Source organism: Fundulus heteroclitus, chromosome 16 (genome assembly GCF_011125445.2).
Source record: "Fundulus heteroclitus isolate FHET01 chromosome 16, MU-UCD_Fhet_4.1, whole genome shotgun sequence".
NCBI classification, from domain to species: Eukaryota; Metazoa; Chordata; class Actinopteri; order Cyprinodontiformes; family Fundulidae; genus Fundulus; species Fundulus heteroclitus.
This window is the reverse complement of record NC_046376.1, coordinates 2,401,545-2,427,881: the sequence shown is the minus strand read 5'-3', so window position 1 is coordinate 2,427,881 and position 26,337 is coordinate 2,401,545. Positions and strand designations below refer to the sequence as shown.

The window sequence follows — 26,337 nt, the reverse complement described above, 5'->3', positions numbered from 1 at the left end:
AACCCAGATCCACATTTAACTTTAACCCGAGCAGAAACCCGTGGGCCTGGAACGGGTCACAGCGTGAAAACGTCTCATTTGATCTTAAATCAGGGAGGTTATAGTTTAGTGATATAACAAAATGTCACAAAATGCTAATATTAATAACATCCATTCTGATCTTTTATTATGAGACTAAAGCAGAATAAAAACAAACTCAGGAGGGAATAAAACAGACCATTTACTGATGAGGCGGAGCTTTATTGAATAAAAAAACTGTGTTTGTAATTATTGTTAAATTTAAATCACATGTGCAAAGTAAATAACAGTAAGGTTAATAAATCTGTGTGCAGAGAAATTAATCTGAAGACTTCAACTCTCAGGATTAATCAGAATATGAACGCTTTAGTCTGGAAGCTGAGAACGAGAAGGGAAGCAAGCAGCCGAGAGGTTCTGCAGGCAGAACCCAGACGGGTCGGTGAGCCGTTTATTCAGACCAGTTGACCCGGGACCGCCCGGCGCCACGGGCAGCGCGGCGGGCCTCCACAGCAGAGACCAGAGTCCAGCTCGGTTCCGGTCCGCCTGCTCACAAGACTAAAGCCGCAGCGGAACCGGACAGCAGAACGTCCTGCATGCAGAGAACAGCTGCAGAAATATATCAGGGAGAACATGTTGGAACAGGCCTGGAGTTCAGGATACAATCATTACACGTATATACAGAACCAGAACCAGAACCACTAATAGAAGGAAAACGCCACAGTGTTGATGCATAAATCAGAGAAAACCAAACGTCACGTTTTACTTTTATTCCTGCTGGAACCAGAAAGCTTTGAATATTCTAACATCTTTATTAGTAAAATAGAGAAAAGGTTCTTCTTGGCTCGGCTTACAGAGAACTGGACCGAGGTCCGAACCGTTCTGTGACACTTTCACATTTTACTCAGAACATTTCGTCTCATTTCTGTAACGACCGGATTTTAATGACTCAAATGTTTCTGACCATTTTAACCATTTCAGCACAAATTAAACTTCAGAACCTTTTCCTGCCGATCAGGAGAACTTCAGAACCTTTTGGTTTGACCCACTTTGTTCTTCATCATGAGAGAAAAAGTTGCAGCAGTGCAGAAGCAGAACCGATTTTTTCAGCTCAACTCTCCTCCAACCGGGTCAAAACACCAGAACAGGACAAAGTGGACCGGAACGTTTTATAAAATCTGCCAAATAAATCAGATTCTCCTGAGAAGAAGGAATTAAACCCAGTCCTGTTTGGACCTCCGTAGCTCAGCCTTCTTTTCCATCAGAACCGCCATCGGGTCACAGCAAGTTAGACGGAACCTGACCCAGTAATAGCTTAAAGGTGCATAGCCACGTTGACTTTTTTCTAATTTATACGTCAGCAGATCACTCTGGTTGCAGTTTTTATGAAAGATTATCACATCCTGCTGGTGTATTAGTTGTTATTTTGGTATTTTATGCTTTTATTTTGCTCGATTTGTCAGTAAATAAAGCCTTTAGTGTTTATAACAGCCGATGTACGTACTGAGCATGTGCAGCAGGGGATAAAACGGCTATTAGCATCTCCCAGCGATACAATGAAAAAAGGCCAAGATCCAGTGAAAAGAAACATAAATATGTGATTCCAGGAGGGAAAAGCCTGAAATGTCTCTGGGAATCCAGTCTGACGCTGGTGTGACCACAGAAGCTAAAACTCATGTGAGTAAAAGTCTGTATGGATGTGATAATAGTGACAGCAATGTAAAAACATCGTTATAAGTAGATTGATTGGTTTTTACCTTGATGCTGTTTCCCTGTTTCTGTTTATTAACGGGAATTTTCTTTCTCTGTGATGTTCTAGTATGAGGCCCAGATCGGTTTATTTATTAATAACGGTCTTCATCACGCTGAGCTGCTGCTTTACTGCGAGGCGTAGCAGAGGGTCAGGCTTAGTCTGACATTATTTAATACTGATTTATTAATTAAGCAAACGGGTATTATGGTAGTTCTGGGGTACTGCCTGTAGATGGCGCCACATCTGTTTATATCTGGTCATCGCGCCCAGTGCTGGTTCTGTTTAGGCTCAAAAAGGACCATCAGACTGTCAGGATGGAGGCCTGGTCTATATCCCCTCAGTCTATCGTGATCAAACAGTTTCTGGTCTTTTTAGTTCAGGCATATAATGCGACTATGTATCTTTAAGTTGGAGAATTTAGTTTTTCAGATTCCCCTCCAGAACTTTCAGCTTAGAGAAAGGAAGGTTCTGACCCGGTAAAATATTCAGAACCTTCTGGGTTTAAACAGTTTCTCCATCCGATCGTAGGCGTTTCTGTCTCCCACTGCTGGAGGACTTCCTGTTTTCTGACCAATCAGAGCCCAGAGAGCAGACAGACACGCCCACTCTCATTCCATCCCATGGGATTTCAGCTCTGGGTGGTTCTGGAGAACCTGGACCTGAGGGTTCGGTTCAACTAGTTGGATCTCTAACAGAAGACACTGTAGATCCCTAAAGACGGACCCGGGTCACGGTTCTGGACGGTTCTGATGCTCACGGGTCATAATTTACTCTGATATAACTTTTCACAGCGAAGCAACCAGCTTCATCTTCTCAGACCCAGATTAACGCCGTTAACGCTTCGGACCGCCTGGTTAACCCAATCAGAACCAAACGGCGCCCCTGACCAGCTGCTGTGAATCATGGGAAAATATTTACAGATATGAAACGGTCCGTCGGTGCTCCTTCATACTTCGACCACATGACCTCCGCTGAGGTTCTACGGGTCTCACCGGTCCATGTTGGCACATAAAGAGCTGACCGGCTCCAGAACCGGCCCATCTGGACCAGTGGGTCAGCTGATGATGATGATGATGCAGGTGAATATTTACAGGTTTTTAATCCAAGAAACTGATCTCAGTTCAGTTTGTGGACCCAGCAGATCCAGAACCCGGCCTGTTCTCAGGTCCGGGTCCTGTGGATTAGTGGTTCTGTCAGTGAGTGATTAAAGGATCAGAGTTCCAGAGTTAATCGTTTAGTTTCCTGTCATTAAAAACGTTAATTGATCAACAGAAAAGCTTCATTTCATCTTCGTCCTCCGTCTGAAGCCTCCAGAACCCACATGGATCGTGGCAGCGACCCGTTCTGGTTAACAGAACCACCAGGAAGGCCGCTGGCGCCGACTCCGTGCCGATAAAAACTAAAAGTGCCGGTGCAAACATAAACCCAGAACATGGAGGAAGACGCTGCGCTCCTTTGATCCAAACCTTCCACAAGGCCTCTCTGATTGGTCGTTCAGTCGGACATCTCAGCCAATCAGCTGCGGGTGGAGATGAGGTGGAGATGGACAAACAGGATGAAGAAGCAGGTGTGAGCGGGGAGGAGCTGGAGGTTCACCTGCCGACAGGAGGAAGAGGAGGAGCGCCCCTCATCACTGAAACAGAAAGAGAAACAGCCAATCAGGAGACGGAGAAGCTGGGCTGCTGAAGCTCCAGACATTATGCATCAGACATTAACCATGACTGGATGGAACCTTCTAGACCAGGGGTGTCAAACTCATTTTGGTTTAGGGGCCGCATTCAGCTTAATCTGATCTCAAGAGGGCCACACGAGTAAACTCATTGCAAGATTAAATAGAACTAATAAATGTGGACTTGTTATTTATTTTTATATTAAATTAATTTAACTTTTACACAATATATTATGAATAACCTCAGCGTTTTTAAGAAAAGTATGTGCAATTTCAACAATACTTTTACTCAGTTAAACATTTACTTGTGCATTATGCATAAGAACTGATCACAGTGATTATACAAGGTTGAAAAACATTTATTCACATTTTTTGGAACTTAAAAACACTGTCCTGCATGACAAAATACATCAAACAAATAAAAATTAAGAAATGATTTAAATTTTTCCACACCTGAAGCTTAATCAGCTGATTAAAACACAGCGCCCCTCGTGGACAATATAGGAACTGCAGATTTTCAATTAAACGAAGTACATGTTTTTTTCAATAATTGTTTTATCATTCTCTTCCTTTTATCTCCTCTTTCTTTCACCTTTTGTTTTTTTTCTTCTTGTTCTTCCTTTCCTCTCCTACTTTCTCATTGTAGTGTCCATATCATTTAAGATATTCCCCGCATGAATCATAATAAAACTATTCACATTCATAAATCAAGCAGAGCACTATGGCAAAAGCAATGAGCTCTTTTTGGCATTAAGACAACAATTCTTATTTATTATTTTTATAATGATAATGCATTTAGCCCCGGTGCCGAACTAAATTGTTCCGCGGGCCGGATCCGGCGTATGTTTGACACCCCTGTTCTAGTAGGAGGAGGAGGAGGAGGAGGAGGAGGAGGAGGAGGAGGAGGAGGAGGAGGAAGAGGAGGAGAAGGAGCGTCCTACCTCTGCTGGCTTTGCTCGGGTAGATCTTGGTGAAGTGTCGGTACTCGTCTGGAGGAGGGAAGTCGTCCAGGGGGTGGAAGGAGTACTTGGACTCAAAGTCGTCTGCGGAGGGAGAGACGGATGACGGTTAATCTGAGGCTCCAACGCTCTGAGCAGAAGGAGGGATGAAGGAGGAGAAGAGGAGTGGCGCCGCCGACAGCCCGACCCGGTTCATTACCGAGACTCACAGACTCACCAGCAAACGACCGCGGGATGGAGGAGGAGGAGGAGGAGTGTCCGTTACGGAGAGGAGGGGGAGGCGGAGGGGGAGCGGCCGGGGTGCGGGAGGGCGGGGGAGGAGGTTTCCCTCTGGAGGGGGGGTCCGAGGAGAGGGAGGGGCTACCGTGCGTCCTGTACGGAGGAGGAGGCGGAGCTTCTCTGGCGCCGGGCCTCGTTGATGCCGATAACGGAGCGGGAACCGGAGGAGCTGAGGAGAGAGAGCGCACCTGGTCAGTCACTTCCTGTTTGAGGAGAACCGTGATTGGCCGAGACCAGGAAGTGAAGGAGGACGATGTCACTCACCTGCTCCTCTGGTCTGTGGCTCTCTGACGGCGGGAGGCGGCCTGCCGGCTCCTTGCTGGGACGGCGTGGGAGACGCCGGGGGAGGCGGCGGGGCGGGGCCTCTGGTGGGGGTGTGGCCTCCAGGTGAGGGGGCGGGCCTCTTGTTGCTCAGCGAGTTGTGGCGCTGCGGCAGCTCGGGTGCCGTCTCGGCGCCCCCTGTTGGGCCGTTCATGCGGTACGGCGGAGGGGGCGGGGCCAGGGAGGAGCCGGAGGAGGCGGGGTTTCCCCCGGAGGTGGGGGGCCGTCGGCTGTTGCTGGGAGAGGGGGGAGGCTTTGAGGGGAGAGGCGGGGTGTTGTTGGGCGTTGGTGGGAGGGGCTTCTCCCTGTTATAGGAGGAGGAGGAGGGTGGGGAGGGGGCGGTACCACGGCGATAGAGGGGAGGGGGGGGAGGAGGGGCGGAGGAGGAGTGCTTCATGCCGGTGGAGGGGGAGGACGCTGCAGAGGAGGGGCAGGAGGGGGAGGGGGAGGAGGAGAGGTTGGGGAGCGAAGGCCGCTGAGATCGAGACGTCTCCACGGGCGACGGCTGAGGGGAGGGGCTCTCTGCGTCGTCGTGGCGATGGCTTGGCGGGCGGGGCGCTGCGTGTCGGGAGGAAGGAGAGCGTCCCGAGGAGGAGGAGGAGTCTGTTAGCACACAGTGACACAAAGACGGGTTAGCAGAGACTTCCTCATGTTTGCTCAAAGGCCGCGGCTCGTTGGGTTTTATCTCCCAGACGCAATTAGCTCCTCACCCTGGACACAGTGGAACCAGGTGGTGGCAGCATCATGCTGGGGGACCTGAGACTGGGTGGAGGTTCTCCTTCCAGCAAGAGAACCAGCCACAACACTAGACACCAGACCTCAAGGTTTAGATCAAAGCTGATTCATGGGTTAGAATGGTTCTGCTGGAGGTTCTCCTCCCTGTTAAAGGGGAGTTTTCCTCTCCACTGTCGCTTCATGCATGCTCAGTATGAGGGATTGCTGCAAAGCCATCAACAATGCAGACGACTGTCCACTGTGGCTCTACGCTCTTTCAGGAGGAGTGAATGCTGCTTGGAGAGACTTGATGCAACCTGCTGGGTTTCCTTAGAGAGGAAACTTTCTCACCAACCTGGAGGATCTGATGGAATTTGACTTGGTAAAGAGCCTTGAGATGACGTGTTTCATGAATTGCCGCTATATATAAACTTATTTGAAAATGTAATGGCCTAGTCAAAGTCCAGACGTGAATTCGTCTGAGCAGACATAAAACCTGACGTTCTCCATCCAGTCTGAGCTGGAGATGTTTTATAGAGAAGGAACCTTCAGCCTGCAGGAGATAAACCCTGAAGTCCTGCAGCCAGAGGTGCATTTAGTCTGCAGAGGTGAACAAAAATCCACGCCACGCCTTTCAGCCGCGTTGTGGAAAATATCGTTAGTTGTTTTATTAATCAGGCAATTGTATGGAGAATAACAAAAGGTACTCCTGGCCTCTAAACTGTGTCTCCCCTTTAAGGGCAAAGAAAACACACAGCTCACAGGATGTTTGAAAGCTATTTTATGGTTTTTGATAGCACATGTTGGGTACTAAATCAGCTTTACTGAATGAAGACCTTGAGAAAACAGCCTCAATGTTTTGAGAACAGATAGAACCTGGAGACACAGCAGGGGGTTAGTTAGTGTGATAAAAGGTCTTTGCGAACCTTTGATCAGACAAAGAAGCTGCAATGCCTTGAGAGAAGGACATCGTAACGTACTTAATTAAGCATTTAAGTTATCTTTGTCTCTGGAATTCCAAATGAAATAAATATGCATATTTTAAATGTTTGCCTGTGATAATTGTTTCTCCTTTGCTGCCAAATCTTAAACCGGGAGCAGACCCTTAATATCATCACCAATCAGGTTCCCCTCAGGTCGATCAGCTGTCAGTCTGGCACATAAAACCCAAATAAAACAGAGTTTTCAGCCTGAATACTTCAGCAGTAGACAAACACGACAGGTAGACGCTCCTGACCTCCGACTGGCTTCAGTTTGGGAACTCCGCCCGGGAACAGGCCTCCGATTGGAGGGGCAGAACTTGACGGACTTCCTGCTGCGCTGCCATTGGGTCTTGCGGCGGCTCCGCCTCCTTTGGGCTCTGGGGACCACAACCATTGGACAGGTGAGTGGGTGGCGGGGGGTGTGGTGTCAGCGCTGTGCTACGATGAGTTAGTGTGAGGTGGGATGGGCGTGAGGACAGGTGACTGGGTCAGACGCTCAGGTGGGATGAGGTGGGATGAAGTGGGCTGAGACGGTAAATTAAAGTGTTTACGCTCCCACGCAGCTCCGATGACATCATCGCCAGCACAACAAACAGTCAGAAACATGTTAATAATCAATGACATCACAGGTGATCAGGAGAGCAGGTAATCAATGAGTAATAATCACTTTATCTTTCATATGGAGGCACTTTTAGTGTTCTGACCTCAGGACAAAACACTTCTACCCCCCCCCTCCCACCAGGCCCCGCCCACCAGGCGTGGCTGAGGTCAGGGCTACAGATTAAACCAGTCTGAGTGCGTCGTGTGTTAAAACCAGATAAACGTGCAGAAATCCAGATTAACAGACATGGAGGTTTTTAGATTCCTAAGAAGGAAACAGAAAAATATGTTTTTCACAGGCAGTAAAAACCTGAAGAGGCTGCCGTCCACCAGGTGTCCTCCACAGCAGGTGAGGAAGGGCCTGATAACACAGTGATTCTCAAATGGTGGCAACAGCGCCCCCTGCTGTTTGGCCTCTACCTGCAGCCAGTAGTCTGATCAATACTGTTAATAAACTCCTAAAAAACTTAATGTAACTAAAGTTTATCTTTAATATTAATGCCTTGATGTTATTTTTGCCATACGAGGTTCATAGTTAAATGCTGACTGCAGGTAGGAGTCGGGCTAAAAGTCGTTTATATTGTTGTTAATATTATATTGTTTAAAAAGTATGACAATGTTGAAACATTCTAGTTAGAAACGAGATATCTATCTATGTATCTCTACCTCTAGATAGATAGATAGATAGATAGATAGATAGATAGATAGATAGATAGATAGATAGATAGATAGATAGATCTATATCTATATATTAGGGCTGAACAATTAATCGCATTTTCAATATAATCGTGATTTAAAAAACGCAATTTCCAAATCGCAGAGTCTGCAATTTTTGGCTATGTAACAATTAGGGAATTAGACACGTCCTTTAGGTGTTGGTAAAATGTTTAAAGTGGGTTTGCCTCCACATGGAAGGGAAGACAGTTGCAGCAGTGAGATAATCTAATTTTATTACTTGTTTTAGAGTTTATATAATCATACATAGCATTAAGTACAGGTCAATCAGTTTAATACATAGACTTGCTTGTTGGTTGCACTTTATGTTCAACAAGGATTGATGTCCAATTAAATTAAAAGCTGTTCTCTTGAATAATATTCTGATCAATAGAAACACTAAAAGTTCATATTTAAAATAGTCCTTGTTTACAAACTTCTTTATTTAGAGGCCATTTTTGTTGCTTTTGGTTAATGCGGATAAAAGTCAAAATTGGAATTTTGGTTGAAATATTTCGTAGGCAGAACGCAATAATTTCTGCTCTAAGTTTAGATGCTGCGGGTCTTTTAGCAACTAATCTGCACGGAGAGGAAACAAAATGATTTGTTGTTTGTATATATTTTAAAACACGTGATAAATTAAACCGGGGAAAAAAAAAAAATCGCATTTAGATTATTTTCCAAAATCGTTCAGCCCTACTATATAACATTTTAAAAGGGATTCTGGATAATCTTCAGATTGACATCTAAATAAAAGTTACATTTTGACCCATTTTGTTGGGATGGAAAGGGGGGGGGGGTCTGAAGCATTTTCCTTCTTCTAAGGGGGGGACGCGACAGAAAACATTTGAGAGCCACTGGATTAACCTGACCAACACGTGGAAGACGCTGCCAGGTTTTTCTGAGCCGTTGAGGAGCTGAAGTGACGCGACACTGAAGCAGACGTTCAAAACTAACAGCCGCTGCAGGAAGCTGCGCCGTCTTTTCAAGCAGCCGCTGCGTCACCTGTCCACCTGCTTGACACTCACGCACACACCTGTGTGAATGCTGAGCACGCTCAGACGAGACAGGGAGAGCAGGAAGAGACACAAAGAGGAATGGATCAGATGAGGAAACAGAAAGAACAGGAGGACATGGGACAGCCACATCCTGAGCTGAAGCTACCGCTGCCTGGACCCGCTGTGACCCCCCCCCCCCCCACAGGAACTGGGGGCCTCGTGTACAGGTGCTGCGTGCGCAGAGACATGCATGCTGGTCCTTTTCCACGGCCAGAACCTCAGCAGCTTTGGGTCCACTGAGCTACATTATACACTGGAGTGCTAATAGCCGTCTGTTAGAACGAGTCGCTGTGAAGCCACCAGCCGCCATATTGGTACTCCCTATTTCCCCCCAGTAACCAGGGAATATGTGCGCTACAGCATCGAATAACGAGGATTTTCTCATGTTCAGGGGGGGCTTAAAACTTTTAAAATGTTAAATGCCATATACTTTTATGTTATGTTCTAAAAATATCAAGTACTGAGAAAGTCATGTGCTGAAATATTTAGCATTTTATTTATTTAAAAATATATATATAAATAATATTTATAAATATTTAAATAACAATATACAAAAACATATATTTACATATACACATACTTATATATACATATATATATTTAATATGAATAACATGTAAAATATTTCAGCACCTAATTTCCTAGTAGTTGATAGTGTTAGTACATCCACTGACTGTAGAATTACCTGTGAAACGTTTTCACTCAGCCAGAAAACTGCTTGTTGTTGCAACCAAATCCTGTGGGATTCTGTGAGAGTAGGGAGTAGCAAGATGGCCGCCAGTTACTTCAGTTTTTAGGGAAAATCAGCACTCCAGTGAATAAATAGAGATCAGTGGCTCCGCTCAGTGGATATTAGGAGCATTACGGTACACTGTAATTATATAGCTCAGTGTTTGGGACTGGACCTGATTCTGCAGGCGCTAGCTCACCGGCGACACCTAGAGGCTGTTCTGGGGAAGTGTTACTGATGTGCAGCAGTTACTGAGCAGACGATGCGTTAATGACACCACAAAGCAAGCGAAACCGGGGAATAAAATGCTGCTAATAACATTTTATTTATCATCACTATTATTATTGCAGGTGTGGCAGTGTGACGCGGCTTTCTGGCTCATGATGGGGGCTTCAGGTTTCTGAGGGCGGTCCAGCTGGAGCATCTGGACCCAAACAGCTGCTGATTACCACGCCGCTGATGGTCAACCCGGCGCCCTTTCAGCTCTTTGGGAGGAATCTGTCTGTAAACGAGCCCAGAAGCCGACACTAAAGCTGCAGCGATCCTCTGATGCAACAGAATAGGTGATAAAAACGGCTAAAACCACCGTCACAGGGTGAAGATGTTCACAGGAAACTACACATGATCCCAGACTGACTGACCAAAGCTTGTGGTGAGGGATTGATCTGCAGTCCAGATGAAGGAACCTGACCCTCTGCATTATTACTGGTCAGTGCTTAAAGTCACTTCCTGTTTACGTTCTGGTTAAACGGGTTCCAGAACCTGTGGGCAGCAGGGAGTAAACACGTCCTGCGCCGCTCCCTGATGCCCTTCTGCCTTTCTTTAAAACCGCAGCGCTTGATTTGCAGCTGAAAGTGTGAATCTGTTCTTTAAATCTGGCCTTTTAGCGTCTAAGTGGCGCTCTGAGCGCGGCGGATGCGTTCGCTCAGCGCCTCGGACCCGTTTCAGCGGCAGCCCGGCGCCGGTACAGGAGGCCCCAGGTAACCAGTGGGTTTGACAGACCGGGTCGTGTTCTGGTTCTGATCACACGGTCGAGGCGTCGATGCGCTGCTACGGCCTCACGCTGCGCTTTGATTGGCTGCTGGAGGTTATTGGGGAGAAAAGTTTAGTTTGTGCTTCACTTTTTTGCTGCTTCTCCCCCCCGACATGAGGTCATGTGACCTTGGGTCATGTGACATGAGGTCAGCTGACCCCCCCAGCGGCTGATTGAACCCGCACACAGCCTCCTGCAGCCGGCCTAAACCATGTCAGAACACAGAGGTCTTACTGTGGAGGGACGGAGAGCCGCTGGGTTCTGCAGCCGTCTTCCTGGCCTCCTCAGACAGCGCCCCCTGCTGCCTGGGCTGGTTTAGGTACTGGTATAAGCGAATGTATGGGTGGTCTGTGGGAGGTGTTTGGCTCTTTGGTGTTTGAGTCTTACTGTCGAGCACAGGAGCGCTGCGGTCATTCACCACCGCCACCTTCTTCAGTTTGGTGCCTTTACAGATGTCCGACAGCAGGGCGCCACGACCTTTGACCTCCTCCCTGTTCAGCTTGGGAGGGGAGGTGTTGGCCTGAGGGAAGAGGAGACACAGGGGCCGTTTGGTGAACTTTAAACACTGCGTCTGGTTGTAAGACACCTGAACGCCTTAGGAGCCCGGACCCAGAGCCGTCAGCGTAGTGGAGACAGGAGAGCAAACAGGAAGAGCAGAAGAAGAAGATGACAAGCTCACCTGACTGAAGGTGGGAGGAGGCGGGGGGCCCCCTGGTGGAGGAGGAGGGGGAGGGAAGGGCATCCTGCTGCTGAGCACACCTGAACACCTGGAGCCTGAAACACCAGCAGACAAACCCAACCCACAATTTAACAAAAACAACTATAGCAAACAGGGATGCAAACAAACAATCCACTTATGATTTATTGTTTATTAATGGTTAATAGAAATTAAACTTTGTTCCATCCGATTAACTGATAACGACCACTTAGAGCAACGTGTCAAACTCAAGGCCCGTGGGCCGAATACGGCCCATCAAGGCAATTTATCCGGCCCTCAAGAGCCATAAAAAGGCATATCATGTCAAATTAGACATATATCCTTTACACTGTATTTTATTTTAAATTGTAAAATGTATTCGCGATTGGATGATCGGACTTTTCCTTGGCTTTAAACAAAATCTGAGATGTTGACTTTGTTTTACTGAATTTTTACTTTCTTTAAGTTTTAATTTTATATACCATTTTGCTTATTGTTTTATGATTGATCGTTTGTATTTTATGATTGTGTATAGCACTTTGGTCCTATGGATGTTTAAAGTGCTTTATAAATAAAATTGGTACGGTACAAAGTGTCTAAAACTGAGCCTCCTGTAGCGAATATTGATTTTTTTTTTGTAAAAAAAAAGTGTAGTAACAGCATCCTGCCACTAGATGTCAGTTTTCCCACAACGCATTAAAACAACCCAGAAATGTCCAGAAAGAGAAAAAGTAATGCAGAATGATGAGTTTAAAGTGTAACTCACCATAATATCAACTTTATTTGCAGAAAAACTGGGCCTAAGGTGCTACTTTTATGTTACTGTGCATTTTCAATATATTTTTTGCATTATAGGAAAATGGCAACATGATAGAAAAAAGACAAGAGGCTAAAAGCACAGATGATGCAGAGGAATTTTGTGGTGATTATTAGCGTTTCACAAAATTTCTTCTATTCAACTTCTTTGTGTTCAGTAACCTGTCCCTGGTTTTGTTATATATTATAAATATGTCCAATTTTAATAATGTGTGAGAAAACCAGTTTTTGTTTATTCAGTCAGTATTTAATGCAGGCAGCTCAATAACCTGTTAAAATATAATGATGTGCCTCTTTTAAAATTCAGTATATTGTAAACAAATTAGTCCATGTTATGAAAATCTTGATACTAGAGAAAACGAGTTTTTTTGTTGATTTCCAGCTTTTAGCCTTCAGCCTTCACAACTTTTGGGAAAAACTGTTTTTAAGTCCATTCGTTTTTTATTTAACGTTTCTGAATCATTGATGGAAGTGGGTCAAAGAGCGCGGTGCCGGGTGGGATCTGTGGCGATATGCCTGGCTCTTTATTTCCTTTTTGAGATTGTTGTATTTTATTTCCTATTAGGGATGCAAGTTATCGATTAATAAGTTGATCTAAAGTTGATTGATCTCATCCATTGAGTAATGGTTAATTGATAGGTTCAAGAATCAAGAAGCTTTATTGTCATTATGTGCTACCATAACATTTTTGGTGAGCACATAATTACACTTACCAAGCACACAAGACATAATCTTCCTTTTTTAAACAGAAAGTTTAAAATTGCCAGCAACAACACTCTGTGAGGGGTTAAGTGTGCTTTTAGTCCTTAGCAGCTAATGGACTGGTTTTCAAGTCAAAAGGTCAGACTACAGCACTGTGCATGGATTTAGTTGCATGGATTTCTAACCAGGTAATCCCTGAGGGACTAAACTGTGTGAATGCACAACAAATCGATTTAAAATTAAAAAAAGACCAGAATTTTGAGTTTTCCATTGTTCAAGATTCTGCTTTTCAGAAACCGATGGATGTTCGGATTCCTGCTTGGATCCACGATCGCATCCATTATTGTATTAAATGCTATTTTCTGACTTAAAACGGGGTTTCTGTTCTCTGCCCACAGCTCTGATGTTAGGGTCTCAGCAGAACTGGGCCATGTTCCACCTGCAGGATGAATCCTCGCTCCAGACAAGCAAGAAAAGCTGCTGATCTGATTTATGTCCAGGCAGAACTGGGCTCACAATGAACAGAGTCCAGAGTCCTGGTTCTTAACGGTTCAGTGGGTAAAAGAACCTGTTTCACGTCGTTTGGGTCCAGCCAACACATCTCCAAGCAGGACCTGATACAGAACCAGAGTCCTATAAATCAGCGCTCTGCGAAATCCACTCAGTGTTAATGAAGTCCGTTTTATGAATGAAGATTATAAACCCAGGGAAATAAAAACTCTTTCAACACCAGAACCATGTAGGCCTGGATACGGGCCGGTCCTACCAGTCAGACCCAGAACCATCTTTCTCTGGTTCCGCTGTCTGATGAAGCTGAGATCAGCTGCTTTCATGTCCAGTTAGCCGCGTTAGCCTAGCTAGCATGGGCCTGGATCTCAGCAGGAAGCTAGGCTAGCAGCTAAACCTCAACGACGACTTCGCCTTAAACTCCACAATAACCACAAAACGCATTCTGCCCGGACCCAAACCCAACAGAACCGCCCGCAACTCGCTTCAGAACCCGCGGTCATCACTGTGGGCAGCCAGCTCCGCGGTTAGACGCGCATGCTAACCGCTAACCCGCAGCATCACCATCACACACCTGCACAGGTGAGGCTAACCAGATCTACCTGAGAGCCTGAACGCCTCTCCACAGATTAGCTCATCCTCCCAGCGGTGGGTGCGTAGGTAAACTGATCAGGTCGGTCCGGTCCGGTCCGGAAGCTACTCAGAACACCGTAAGCTCCGCTCAACCGTTAGCTTCAGAGGCAGCGCGAGGTCACGTGATCTGCACCCGCACCGCTGCAGCTGCTTCCGGTGAGGTTTATTATTATTATTATTATTATTATTATTATTATTATTATTATTATTATTATTATTATTATTATTATTATTATTACTTCATTTAAAACTTCTTTTCTTGAAATAGCATTTATTTTAATTAGCTACGTTTTTCAATTCTTGCAGTTTTTCAAATATTTATTTTTCTGCAGTCATTTGTTCCAGATAATTTTTAATTAATATTTTTGTTGGATCAGATTTTTTTTTACTTTATTAATTCAAATCTTCTCCGCTGCAGCTGCTCTTGTTGATTCTTGATTTGATTAGATATATCATTTCCACTGCAGCTGAGTCATAGTGATCATTAATTAAACATTTAAATGCTTTTTTTCCAGCCAAAGATGTATTTAAGTTCAATTTAACTATTTTTAGGGGTAAATGCCTACTTCATTTTTGAATATTTATTTATTTTCTGCTCCCATTATTTTAGTTTTTTTTTAAGTTTAGATTTTAAATTTATATATTTTGTTTTTCTGATTTATTAGGTTTCTAACTTTATTTCTTTTATCATTTTTCATTTCACCAAAAATGTAATTATGGCTGCGCAATGACAATAAAGATTCTCGATTCTCGAAGGATTGAGGCTTGCTGCATAGTAATGGCGCTGACTTGCACAACCATACAGCCCAAAATCTGTTAGTAGCTAACATCTGGATTAATTTGAGAAGACATAATATGAACTATCCAGAGAACTTTTACCCAAATAGAATAAAGAGAAAACAGCGTTTTAAGTTTACTTTCAAAGGAAGACTTCAGAGAACAGACCATAATAACTTTAATAACAACTGATCTAGACTGGATCCTGGTTGCTTGAAGACCTTAAAGATCTGTTGAAATATTTTAAAATTAATTGATGGTTTAACTGGAGGCCAGTGGAGACATTTTAAGGTGTGAAAAGCTTGGCTGGAGTGTTTTTTTATCAGCTGAAGTGAATTCAGTGACAATTTTTCCAATAAAGATTGCGTTACAGGAATCTAGTCTATAAGAACAAAATGTGTGAATCAGTCTATCTAAATCAGGTTGAATCTGGAAGGATCTGATGCAGTCCATAATCTTTCATGTTTTTTTCTAAAGACCACGCAGGTCTTTTTTTTTCACTTCTGCCAGGAATTAACAAATAGTGGATTGAAAAAATTACAAATGCGTTTTTTCAGGTTATCAGGTTCTACTGGAAGAATCAAAGTTTTGTCGTCTTTCTGCTTTAGAAAATATCTAAACAACCAGCATCAGCCACAGTGAAGCAATCAGGGAAATAATTTACAAGTTTTTGTTGTACATAAATCTGTTTATCATCAGGGTAAGAACGGTTGGACATGTTATGGTGTCTTATGTTGGAGCCAAGATTAAGTATTTATAAATTAAACAGAAAAGGAGTGAGAACCAATACTTGTGGAACATCATGAGCGACACAGACTTTGTAATATTCAAAGAAACCAATAGTAACAGAGGAAGTTCTACCGGTGTTGGACAAATGCTGTTAAGATTTTTTATATTTCGTAATTATAAGCGTTAAAGCTATATCACTCTATATATTAAGCATTACAATTATATTAACTATATTACTCTGTAGCGGAGCTTGGTATTACATTTAACATGCATCTCGTAAAACCCTGTAACATTTGGGACCAGCATGTGTTTATTTGCATATATAAATATATGTGTGTGTGTAGAGAGGATGCTGCAGGTCAGACTTCCTCAGAGAAAGTAAAAAGTGCTGCATCGAATCTGTCGTTTCTCGTTTCTCGTTTCTCGTTTTGGTCAACCAGCGAGATAAGAAGAGAACCAAGTGAGAACAGTTGCCTTTAAAATCCTTCTGTTAGTCTATAAATCCCTGAATTAGCACCTAAATCCATCACAGACTTGTTATCAGGGCATCAATCCTCCAGACCACTCAGGTCTTCTGGCTCCAGCCTGCTCTGCAGAACCAGAACCAGAACCAGAACCAGAACCAGACATGGAGAAGCAGCATTTAGTTCCTATGCTCCACTGATCTGGAACAAACTCCCAGAAAACTGGAAAAGTGCTAAAAGCCTGCATTCCTGTGAGTTTAGATTAAAAACACATTTGTTTAGGATTTTAACTGTTCTTGTTAAACTTTATTAATAAATAAAAGCCTATAGAAATAATGAATTATATTCATCCCTTAAAGCAAACGAAATAGTTCTGTTCTGTATTTGTTATACTGTTCTGTATAACAAATACAGAACAGTGACTGAAATTTTAAGTTTAAATTCAATTAAATTACATTTTTCAGCTGATATACGACCACTCCTGCTAGGAGGAGGGGGCTGATGATTTTCACCTGGAAACAGAAGACATCCTGTCAGCGGGACAAGATGCTGTCCAGTATTCAGTGCTGGGTTAAAGCCGCAGGTGTAAAGCAGCATCTGACTTCTATCTAGACCAGGGTTCTGCAACCTTTACAGTCTAAAGAGCCATTTTTCCTACAGTCCACCTGAATTAAACTGGTTCAGAGCCGTAAATGTTGTCTGGCCTTTTGAAAAAAGACGAGTTCTAATTTGTGATAAAGATCTGCTATAGGAAATATGTTGTCATCGTTAAAGAAACGTCCTTTTATGTTATTTTGAGGTTTAAAAAAAGACGGGATGTTGATATTTGTGGATAATGACGTAAAAAAAATCACAGTTTCCAACATAATGAAAAAATATTAATTTAAAAATAAATATTACTTACACTTTTAGCATCATTCTGTTGTGAAAATTATTGTAAATTATTCAAAAAAAAACTGCTAAAATTTACATTTATTATCATTGTTACCTTTAAATACCATATTAAATATATAATTTGTAGCCAAAGTTATTAAGAGCCACAGTGGAAGGTCCACAGAGCCACAGGCTGCAGAGTCCTGTCCTAGACGTAGGTAGATTTAAAGGAGAATTCTCTCTCATTACACACAAATGGCCAACAAGTGTGAAACCTTTCATTTGGTTGGTTGACCTCGCAGAGAACCTTTAAACTGACAGATGGTTCACAGGATCCAGAAACAGGACAAACTGGGGCGGTTTTCCTGATTCTACAACAAAATGTAGCAGGAGCAACCAGAACGGCTGATCATCGAGCAGAACATACGACACAACTGGTGTTAAAGCGTTTCAGAAATACTAAATAACAACAGCTTCTGAAGACTTCTAATAACACAATACAGCACAGCTTTATTTATAAAGCACTTTAAAAACAACACCGCTGACCAAAGTGTTGTACAACAATAAAAACAAATAAAATACAGAAATATTAAACCAATAAAAATATATAAAAAATAATAAACTAAAAAATATATAATAAAAACTAAAAACCAAATCAAAAGCCAAGGAGAAATAATGTGTTTTGAACCAGCTGCAGTTGGTTAATTAAAGACCTAACATACATGCTATTAGGGTAATCTAAACGGGTCGTAATAAAAGCAAGGATTAAAATTTCAAAATAATGTTGTGAAACAAAAGATTTAACATTAACCTCAAATGATAAAAAGTGGACTTGATTACAAGTTTTAAATTGTTATGAGCTGCTGTACCCTGTTGGCGGTGAAACACCCTCGGTGGACCCAGTTCGTTTGTACCCTTCAGGCGACCCCCACTTAAATATTACGCATGAAAACAGAAAAGTATACTTCAAGTTATATTTTATCTACTAAAGACAGAGAAACATTTACAGACACATCAGCGCTGATGGGCTCTTGATCGGCAAGAAGCCCCGATTGCTCATCACACGAACATTATAAATGAGTTTAGCTTCACACCCATAGAAGGCCGTACACATCCAAACTGTGTCATCAGTAGAGAAACTGTGTCACCTCCGGGACGCTATCTGGTAGATTTGAGTCATCTCCTTGTGTCCGCTGCTATCTAAGTGTGGCAGGCAGTTCTGGGTTAAGCAGTTCATTCTACTTGACCCAGTTGATATCTTAACAGACCCCCTGATGATCAACCAGACCTGGACCAGTGGAAAAACAGCTCCCAGGCTGTCCCTCTCCAAGAACAGTCAGCTTCCTGCTTCCAGAGTCCGTCCATCTATGGTCTCCATGGCAACCGATAGTGCAGCCCAGTCTCTGGGCAGGGTTCAGGTCCACTCGCTGGGTTCGAGTCCCACCCCCTGTTGGTGTGCCCCAAAGGCACATCACAATGAAAACAGTTCCGAGAAATGGGCCGGACAAACATCAATGGAAACATTTTAGCATCAATCAGCATGAATAATTCATAACTCAGCATTTATCACTCAAGACCACATTTTACAATACAATACAAATACAATTTAAAAAGGAAAATGTGACTTGTTTTCAAGAAGAGACAGTTAAACATGTTTTATTAATATTATTATTATTATTAGATATAGTATTTTACAGTTTTCAGTTGAGTGAAAGCCTTTTAGACACACTTTCTAGTTCTGAATCCTTTTTATTTTCTGTTGAAGTATTTTAAGAATACAGAACTATTGGAGAGAATACAGTGTTTTTTGTTTGTTTGTTTGTTTGTTTTTTGGCTTAGTTTGCTAAGTAGAATTAACGTATTACAGTTTTTCTTGGTTGCTTTGACACAGCAGTCAACTCAAAACCCACATTTTTCAAAACAGTTAACGCAGAGGTCTAAACAGTGGCACCAATGGTCAAAACTAAACATTTTGTTTGCAAAAGGCTCCAACTCTGCCAAAACATTTAACATATGATCCAAAAGCACATTTTGCCCTCAAACAACACAACCTGCACACAAATGTTTAAGCCCTTCCAATCATTCGTTACACAAGGGGCAACAAAATGCAAAACACCACACTCAATGTGAATCAGTGCAGCATTGCTGGTCATTGTAGCCAAAGACTGTACACAGCTTACATGTCAGTGTCAGTTGTAGTAAAATTTGCCTTTTTGCAAAAAATGGATCCAGATGCAAATATGTTGTGATGCAAATTTTATTGATTCTTCATTCTTTTTTTCCAGATAAACAAATGAAATATTCCAAAAAATGAAAGATTCCAACAGAAAATACTAGGGCTGTTTGTTTCTTCTAGTCCATTCTGTCCTGATGAATAGGTCACATGGCCTCATCTACGTCACATTCAATATTTTCCCTTCTACCTAGGGAAAAATCTTCTTGCATGCCTGATCCATCCTTGACATGCCTCTGCATCTATATCATGTGCAGCAGCAGTCATTGCATTGAGCAAGGACATCTGCTCATAGGGGCAGTGATCATATACTTTCCATCTCCATGCACTGAAGAATTCCTCTATAGGAATAGATAGGGCATCTGGTCAGGATGCCTCCTGGACGCCTCCCTGGAGAGGTGTTCCGGGCACGTCCCACCGGGAGGAGGCCCAGGGGAAGACCCAGGACACGCTGGAGGGACTATGTCTCCCGGCTGGCCTGGGAACGCCTTGGGATTCCTCCTGAGGAGCTGGCCCAAGTGGCTGGGGAGAGGGACGTCTGGGCCTCCCTACTGAAGCTGCTGCCCCCGCGACCCGACCCCGGATAAGCGGAAGAAGACAACGGACGGACGGACGGACGGACGGACGGACGAATAGATAGAGATGTATATACTGTATAGCAGCAATACCTGCTATCCCGTCGAGAAACTCTTACCATGGATGCAACCGTGTTTCTATTGAGAACAGGTTGGACTCTTTGTCCCGCCCCTCTAAGTGAAAGGCCATGATTTACCACATGATCAATCATAGTTGCCCAAATTTCATCTGTAACTTCAGCCCTTCCAGCTACACCGCCACCTCACACATGGACTCCTCTTCCTCATAATCTTCTTCCTCTGACCCATCTACCTCTTACTGTGACTCTCATCTGCCCTAGACCATCCATGCTTGCAAAGAACAACACACAACATGGCACCTTTTACGTAAAGCCTGAAAACTGACTGCAAATTGAAAAATTGTGTAAAGAAGTGTCAATCAGATGCTTCAGTGATTTCATTCTGATCAAGAAGTTTCTAAGAGCTTGAAACATATAGTTTCTGTTTTGCTACCACAGCTAAAGCAATGGAGTTTGGACTGCATGAAGGACATCTGCGTTAACTGTTTTGCAAAAGGGTGGGGAAAATGAGTCAAACCAATGAAAATGGGTTAACTCATTTGCAAGAGGTGTCTTTAGCTCTGCAGAGATGGTGATGATGAAAACTGAGAGGTTGCCAGTTTCTTCAAACAGGTCAAAGCAACCAATAAAAACTGTAACGTAATGTAGAAGTAGCGTCCCGATTCACACTCCGTGCCGGTAGGTGGCGGTAATGCGCACTAAAGCGCTACTTATCACCTGCCATTAAAAAGAAGAAGACGAAGAAGAAGCGCGGAGATTTGAAAACAAAAATGGCGGAGTTCCGAAGGTAAGTTTCCTCACAAAGATTTAAAACTATTTGATTTTTTTGTTTAAATGTTTAATTTTCCACGGTTTTGACTTTAAGGCATAAAAATGTAATTTATAAAATGAGCTGAAGCCATAAAAGCATCACATTTATTAACCACAGTTTGGTTTCGTCTGAAACTTGAATCTATGTTTGTCGGCCAGGGTTCTGCAGCGCTGTGACCCGGTTCTGGTGGAGCCCTGCGGGGAGTCCGGACCTGACTGCGCAGAAGCAGCTGCGCGGGTTCTGTTCCTCACGGTCTGTAGCTTTCTGGTTCCGTCATTCATACAACAGTTGAGGGCAGCGAGTGGACTCGAACCCCGCTCCTCCGGACCCGAACCCCGCTACCCTGGACCCGCTGTCCGGCATGTTTTCGGTGTCTCCTCACTTCTGCACACCTGGCTTACATGGAGGGATGTTTCAGGGGGTTCTGCTGGGGAGGAGGAGCAGGGACTCATCTAAACAGGCAGAACCGGGACCTTCAGAACCGGAGGCCCAAAACAATCAGATGGATCAGTAAAAAACTCCTTTCTAACAGCCATTCCAGTTGTGTGTTGCAGCGTCTTTCTATCCTAAACACAGAAAGAGTTAAATATCTGATTTAAGAGTAACATTGACCCGGCTTTGATGCTGATGACATCATCATCTGAGATTGGACTTATGGGGCCCTCTGGCTGGCCCTAAACCTCGGCCCCTGTCTTCAGGGTTAGCTGTTAGATCTGTGGTGTGACTTAGTTAGCTTTAGGAAAATACTGCTGATGCTTTGGGTTAAAGTACAGATGCTAAAATGAATGTGTGTAAATATAAAAAACAATCCTAATGTGTCTGGACATACAAATGTTTGTGTGTAGGAGAGTCGACGTGTGCAGAAGGTTCTGTGGCGTCAGCTGTTTGTTCTGGACTCCATTACCTCCTTAGTGGAAGGCCTGGAATCTGCCCGGCAACTCTTGACGCGGCCCTGCCCCCCTCAGCCAGGTAAACACGCTGACCTGTCTGAGCCTGTTCTGATGGACCTCCTCAGGTGTTAGCAGGAAAATGGAGCCTTGGAGGAGCGACAAAGTCTGGCTGCAAGCATTTATTTTTACTTTGACAGGGAGTTTTTATCCTGAGACTGGAACAGTGAATCTTTAAATAAACCCAAGTTTTTCATCACACTGTCACACAGGGTTATGTCAGACATCAGTACGCTGTTTAAGAAATGCTGTAATAGGACACCAGTCTTTAAAAGTTTTGAACTTTAATTTTTACCGTATATTTCAGACCATAAGGAGCACTAAATATTCTCCCCAAGTGTGTAACATCCTTCCTCTACGTCCACAGCTCTGTCTCAGGAGGACAGAGTAGCTGGACTACACTGCCCCGTTTCTAACATAAGGCCAAAATAAACTTTAATATTGAATTAACTTACTAGGTTTATTGTTGGTAGCAGGTACTCCAGGCTGCCTTAGACATTACAGTCAGGCAGTCTGGTAGACAGCTTAGGGGTCCTCAGGTAGTGACACAGTGTACCGTAATGCTCCTAATAACCATTTTAACAGATTTCTGAGCGCATTGAGCGACATAAAATCAATCAGTAAGCGGTGATCATAGATAAGGAGCACCGTCAATTTTAGAGAAGATTTAAGGATTTTAAGTGCGCCTTATAGTCTGAAAAATACGGTATTTGAGCCGTTAATCTTTCTGTTACGTAGACGTGTCTTTTGTAGCCAGCAACCTGTATGTGTTGGATCAGGCTTCATCCAGTTGACTGTGATCATCTTCCTGGCTAGCAGCAGCAGAACATGTAGCAGTAGTCAGGAAATGCGTCACAGGACCCAAAGGCACGTTAATCTTTAACGTTTTTCCTAAAACTTTGGGCTGGGCGATATGGATTAAAAAATAAATCTCAGATTTTATCATACCAAATCCGATTAATTGTTTTTTTCCTCCTTTTTGTTTCATAAAAAGAAATTAAAGAAATTATTTTTAAAACCTTGCTTTTATGTCAAGTATTTCCTCAGGGAGTTGACCTGAATTCAAACTGCAACTAAAAACAAGCTGTGAAACAAGATGGCAGCCGTGTCATTATAAACATTTGCTGCTAGTGGTATTACACATTGAGCTAAGAACAGGCTTCACTGCACTTGTGAACTTCAAACTAAGTTAAAAAAAAAAGTAAATAAGTAAATGAAGTACCTCGTATTATGGTAAAAAAAAGTTTCCACTTAACAATATTTTGACAATAATTTTGCCTAAACATATATTCAGCATCACATGCTGTTCTCTTCATGGAAACCCAATGAGTGGATTGGCAAAATAAAATCCAGATTTTCCAAAAATGAAATCTTAAAGAATTGTAAATTTGAATTAATCTATTAAATCGATTTATCGCCCAGCCCTAACCTGAGGTCAGGCCCAGAACCCGTGGTTCTGACCCAGAACTCGTGGTTCTGACCCAGTCGACTGCCCTGACCGGCTGTCAGCAGTGGGCTGAGGCGGAGCTCGTCTCAGCAGAGATGAGGTGTTAACAGGTGAGCAGAGAGCAGGTGTGCTTACTCGTCTCGCTGTGTGTCAGACGGCGGCGCTCGCAGCCGGTGGAAGGCTCTGAAGACGGAGAACATCTCAGGAACGGAGGAGACGGAGAACCTGCTGAGGTCCCTGCAGGACCGGCTGCAGCAGGTCCACAGCAGGAGACACAGACTCACTCAGCTGCTGCAGCAGCTGCAGACCAAGGTGACCTCAGTGTCTCCTCTTTCCTCTCCTGATCTCCTGCTTCTTCGTTTCCTCACCTCACCACTCTCCTCTCCTCCCCTCCTTCCCTCCTCCCTCCTCCCTCCTCCAGCGGCGGCAGCAGGAGCAGCTCGCCGAGTCGCTGCTGAAGGTCCAGAATGCTTTGCGGTCATGCGATCGCCAGCTGAAGCAGTTGCGGGCGGAGTCAGAGGCGGCGCTCGGTCAGCGGAGAGCGTGGCAGCGGCGTCGAGACACGTGAGTGCAGACGGGTCACATGACCGCTACGGTCAGGCGCTCTGATTGGCCGGTGACTCTGCCTTGTGTCCTGTCAGGCTCCAGGAACACATTGTGGCCCTGCAGACGGTGGTGCTGGTCAGACTTATCTCGTTGGACCAATCAGAGCTGTCTGTAGAGATCAGGCCGCGCTGCTCCTCTGGTCCCTCGTCCAATCAGCTCGAGCCGCTGAGGCTGAGGGTCACATGGTGCTCTGACGACAAGTTCACCCTGCAGGTAACGGGTTCTGCAGCAGGTCAGGGAGGATTTCTTCACGTTTAAACGGCGTGGGGGTGATGTCACTTCCTGTTGGTGTGATCAGGTGACAGTTTACCTGAGAGGAGGCCTCTGTGTTCTCCACAGGTGGCGAAGGAGACGCTGAGCCTGATGGAGGACTGCAGTTCTGGCAGGTGGAGCCAGCTGAACGCTGCCCTGCTGGACGTCATCCAGAGCTACGTGGGTCAGGCTGAGCTGCTGTGTGAGATCCAGTTCCTCAGATCCAGGTGAGGCCGCGTCACACACCTGGTGCTTCTGATCCGTCTGATCCAGAACGGTTCTCTTCACGCCTCCTGTCCTGCAGCTTCGCCATCGACTGGTGCCCTGCGCAGCGCCGGCTGGTCTACCTGAAGTCTGCGTCGCTGGTGTGTCACCTGGAGGTGGAGGAGGGCTACCCGCGCGGCGGCAGAGCTCTGCTGCGCTCGGTGCAGCGGGACGGCCGACCCGTGGACACGTCGGGACTAAAGGTAAGAGTCTATGTCCTCAGCTTCTGATTGGCTCCTCGCTGAGCCAATGGGAGCTTCCACGTGGGGTCCAACCAGAACCTACTCCTCCTTTAGCAAACGCTGAGGAGAACCTTTGGGTTTTGCACCATCAGCTCCGATCATCGGCTGCTAGAAAATGTTTTTAAATCTCTGACGGTTCGAGATCAGAGCTGGACGATATAGAAAAAAAGCATATAGATAAAACAGAAATCATATCTATTGATATCGATAATTATCAAAAAATAAAATCATATATTAAGTGCAGCTCTGGCTGTTTTCTGCTGTTGCTTAATGACCTATTTTTAAATAAAGAACACTGAATTCACACACAACCCTTTATTTAACCAACTTTAAGTCTTAAAAAAGAAAAACACATGTTCTGAACTCTGATTGGTTCGGAAGATGTAATTATGTAATAAGCTACATGATTGGCTAGAATGTAAAAGGAAAACTGCTCTATTGAACTTTTTGACCTTTTTTTCTATTGATCAACACGTTTATCGATCGATATATTATTTAATTATCCAGCCCTAATCAGGATAATTATGGGTTTTCAGCTGATTTCTAACATTCCTCCCCTGATTAATGGTAGAAACTGACCCGTTTTCCTGTTTCTCTTTCAGCCTCATCAAGCTGAGCTCTCTCTGACCAACTGGCTGGTTTTCCTCTGCAACAGTCCTCTCATCTGAAGGCGCTTCCTGCTGTCCTCTTCCTCCTGTCCTCCTCTTCCTCCTTCACCTGAGCAGCAGTCCATCCGTCACCTGCTGGCGTCTCACCATTTGTTCTACTTCTGTGTGTTTCTCATCTCTTTAGTGTGATTCTATGTGATATTGTACAATAAATAGACTATAAACAAACACTGACCACTTATTCTTTCCTAGGTATATATATATATATATATATATATATATATTATTATATTTGGAAGACGGTGGGGAAAAAGAGGTGCATGTATGCGTTTAAATCCCAGAGTGGAGTCTGTTACAGTTGATATAGACTTAACAGGAACCCAGCAGAGCAGCCGGTGCTGATCAGCTGGGTTCCGTGTTCAGACATTAACGCCTTCGCTGAGACTCGCCATGTTCCAGCCTGCCTCACCGACTCCACCATCAGTCGTTTGGGGGGGGGCAGTGTTTTTTCACAGGGGCACAGAACAAAAGATTGGGGGGAAAAACCTAAACAGGTCAACATTTCATTGTTTAATATATTAAGTAAGCCAAAGAGCCAATTGTGGCTCTGGAACTGCAGGTTGCAGAGCCCTGATATTTTCTCAATACAGCGGGAGCTTAATGTGGAACAGCTTCATTTTTTATAGTTATTTTTTTTTTCCTTTTTTAATTATTTTGTGATTTTATTATTGGATAAAACCATAAACATAAAAAATACAACTGATCCAAATGACCAGTCAGTCACAGTATCTTTGTCAGCATTTATCATCCTAAGAAATTTTATGTTTTTAGTACAGGGGCACAGGCCCCTGTTGGCCCCTGTCTGTAACCGCCCCTGCTATCAGCGCAACGTCTCGCTTCTCAGGATCTCTAGGTGTCACTCCTATTTAAAGGAGCTTTTTGTCTGGTTAAGAAAAATGCTTTTTATGCAGCTTATTATGTGTTAAGACAATTTGAAAACAACTGCACGAACGAGTAAATCCAGGCTTATTTTTATAAGAAATCGGCAGCAAACTGGAGAACCTGTCATCCGTTTATATAATATAAAACATTCTATTTTGCTTTAAGAACCTAATTTTTAATTATTAATTCACATTTTGTCGTTTTGTCATTATTTGGCAAAGTTTCGGAATGCAATTTTTTACAAATTCAACTGACTTTTCTATTGAACATATTTTTATTGATTACAAAAACCATGAATTAAACT

The 26,337-nt window shown here is 43.8% G+C and overlaps 2 protein-coding genes across 7 annotated transcripts; one reads left to right on the top strand and one right to left on the bottom strand.

Moving 5' to 3' along the window:
- Nucleotides 1-219: 219 nt before the first annotated feature.
- wipf2b (WAS/WASL interacting protein family, member 2b) lies at nt 220-14,318 on the bottom strand. 6 transcript variants are annotated; one of them, XR_004933033.1, is made up of 10 exons: nt 14,153-14,318; nt 11,508-11,602; nt 11,063-11,348; nt 7,245-7,274; nt 6,948-7,070; nt 4,940-5,599; nt 4,614-4,844; nt 4,379-4,480; nt 1,048-3,401; nt 220-1,016 (listed from the first exon to the last, which is right to left on the bottom strand). XR_004933033.1 is itself a non-coding variant. In XM_036148664.1 (9 exons), the coding sequence occupies exons 2-9, from the start codon at nt 11,568-11,570 to the stop codon at nt 3,361-3,363; spliced, it is 1,536 nt and encodes a 511-aa protein (XP_036004557.1). In that variant the 5' UTR covers nt 11,571-11,602; nt 14,125-14,318; the 3' UTR covers nt 220-3,360. The 6 variants fall into 6 exon arrangements, 5 of the variants coding, with proteins under 5 accessions (XP_036004557.1, XP_036004556.1, XP_036004559.1 ...); XM_036148664.1 differs by having other exon boundaries at nt 220-3,401; nt 14,125-14,318; XM_036148663.1 differs by having other exon boundaries at nt 220-3,401.
- Nucleotides 14,319-20,657: 6,339 nt separating this feature from the next.
- Nucleotides 20,658-25,319, top strand: si:dkey-225f5.4. The gene is made up of 9 exons (XM_012856605.3): nt 20,658-20,701; nt 20,884-20,977; nt 21,571-21,694; nt 23,274-23,431; nt 23,541-23,683; nt 23,761-23,938; nt 24,065-24,204; nt 24,282-24,444; nt 25,086-25,319. Exons 1-9 carry the CDS (start codon nt 20,685-20,687, stop codon nt 25,149-25,151), a joined length of 1,083 nt encoding a protein of 360 aa, XP_012712059.2. The 5' UTR covers nt 20,658-20,684; the 3' UTR covers nt 25,152-25,319.
- Nucleotides 25,320-26,337: the final 1,018 nt, after the last annotated feature.

What these genes read in the sequence shown, in the direction of transcription:
- wipf2b (XM_036148664.1), bottom strand. Translation starts at nt 11,570, where the DNA reads ATGCCCTTCCCTCCCCCTCCTCCTCCACCAGGGGGCCCCCCGCCTCCT. An exon ending in CAAACTGAAGCCAGTCGGAG is followed by an intron (nt 5,600 to 6,947) that starts GTCAGGAGCGTC and finishes GTGTGCTAACAG; the next exon opens with ACTCCTCCTCCTCCTCGGGA. An exon ending in CATCCCGCGGTCGTTTGCTG is followed by an intron (nt 4,481 to 4,613) that starts GTGAGTCTGTGA and finishes CTCCCTCCGCAG; the next exon opens with ACGACTTTGAGTCCAAGTAC.
- si:dkey-225f5.4 (XM_012856605.3), top strand. An exon ending in CGCGGGTTCTGTTCCTCACG is followed by an intron (nt 20,978 to 21,570) that starts GTCTGTAGCTTT and finishes GTTTGTGTGTAG; the next exon opens with GAGAGTCGACGTGTGCAGAA. An exon ending in TGGCAGCGGCGTCGAGACAC is followed by an intron (nt 23,684 to 23,760) that starts GTGAGTGCAGAC and finishes GTGTCCTGTCAG; the next exon opens with GCTCCAGGAACACATTGTGG.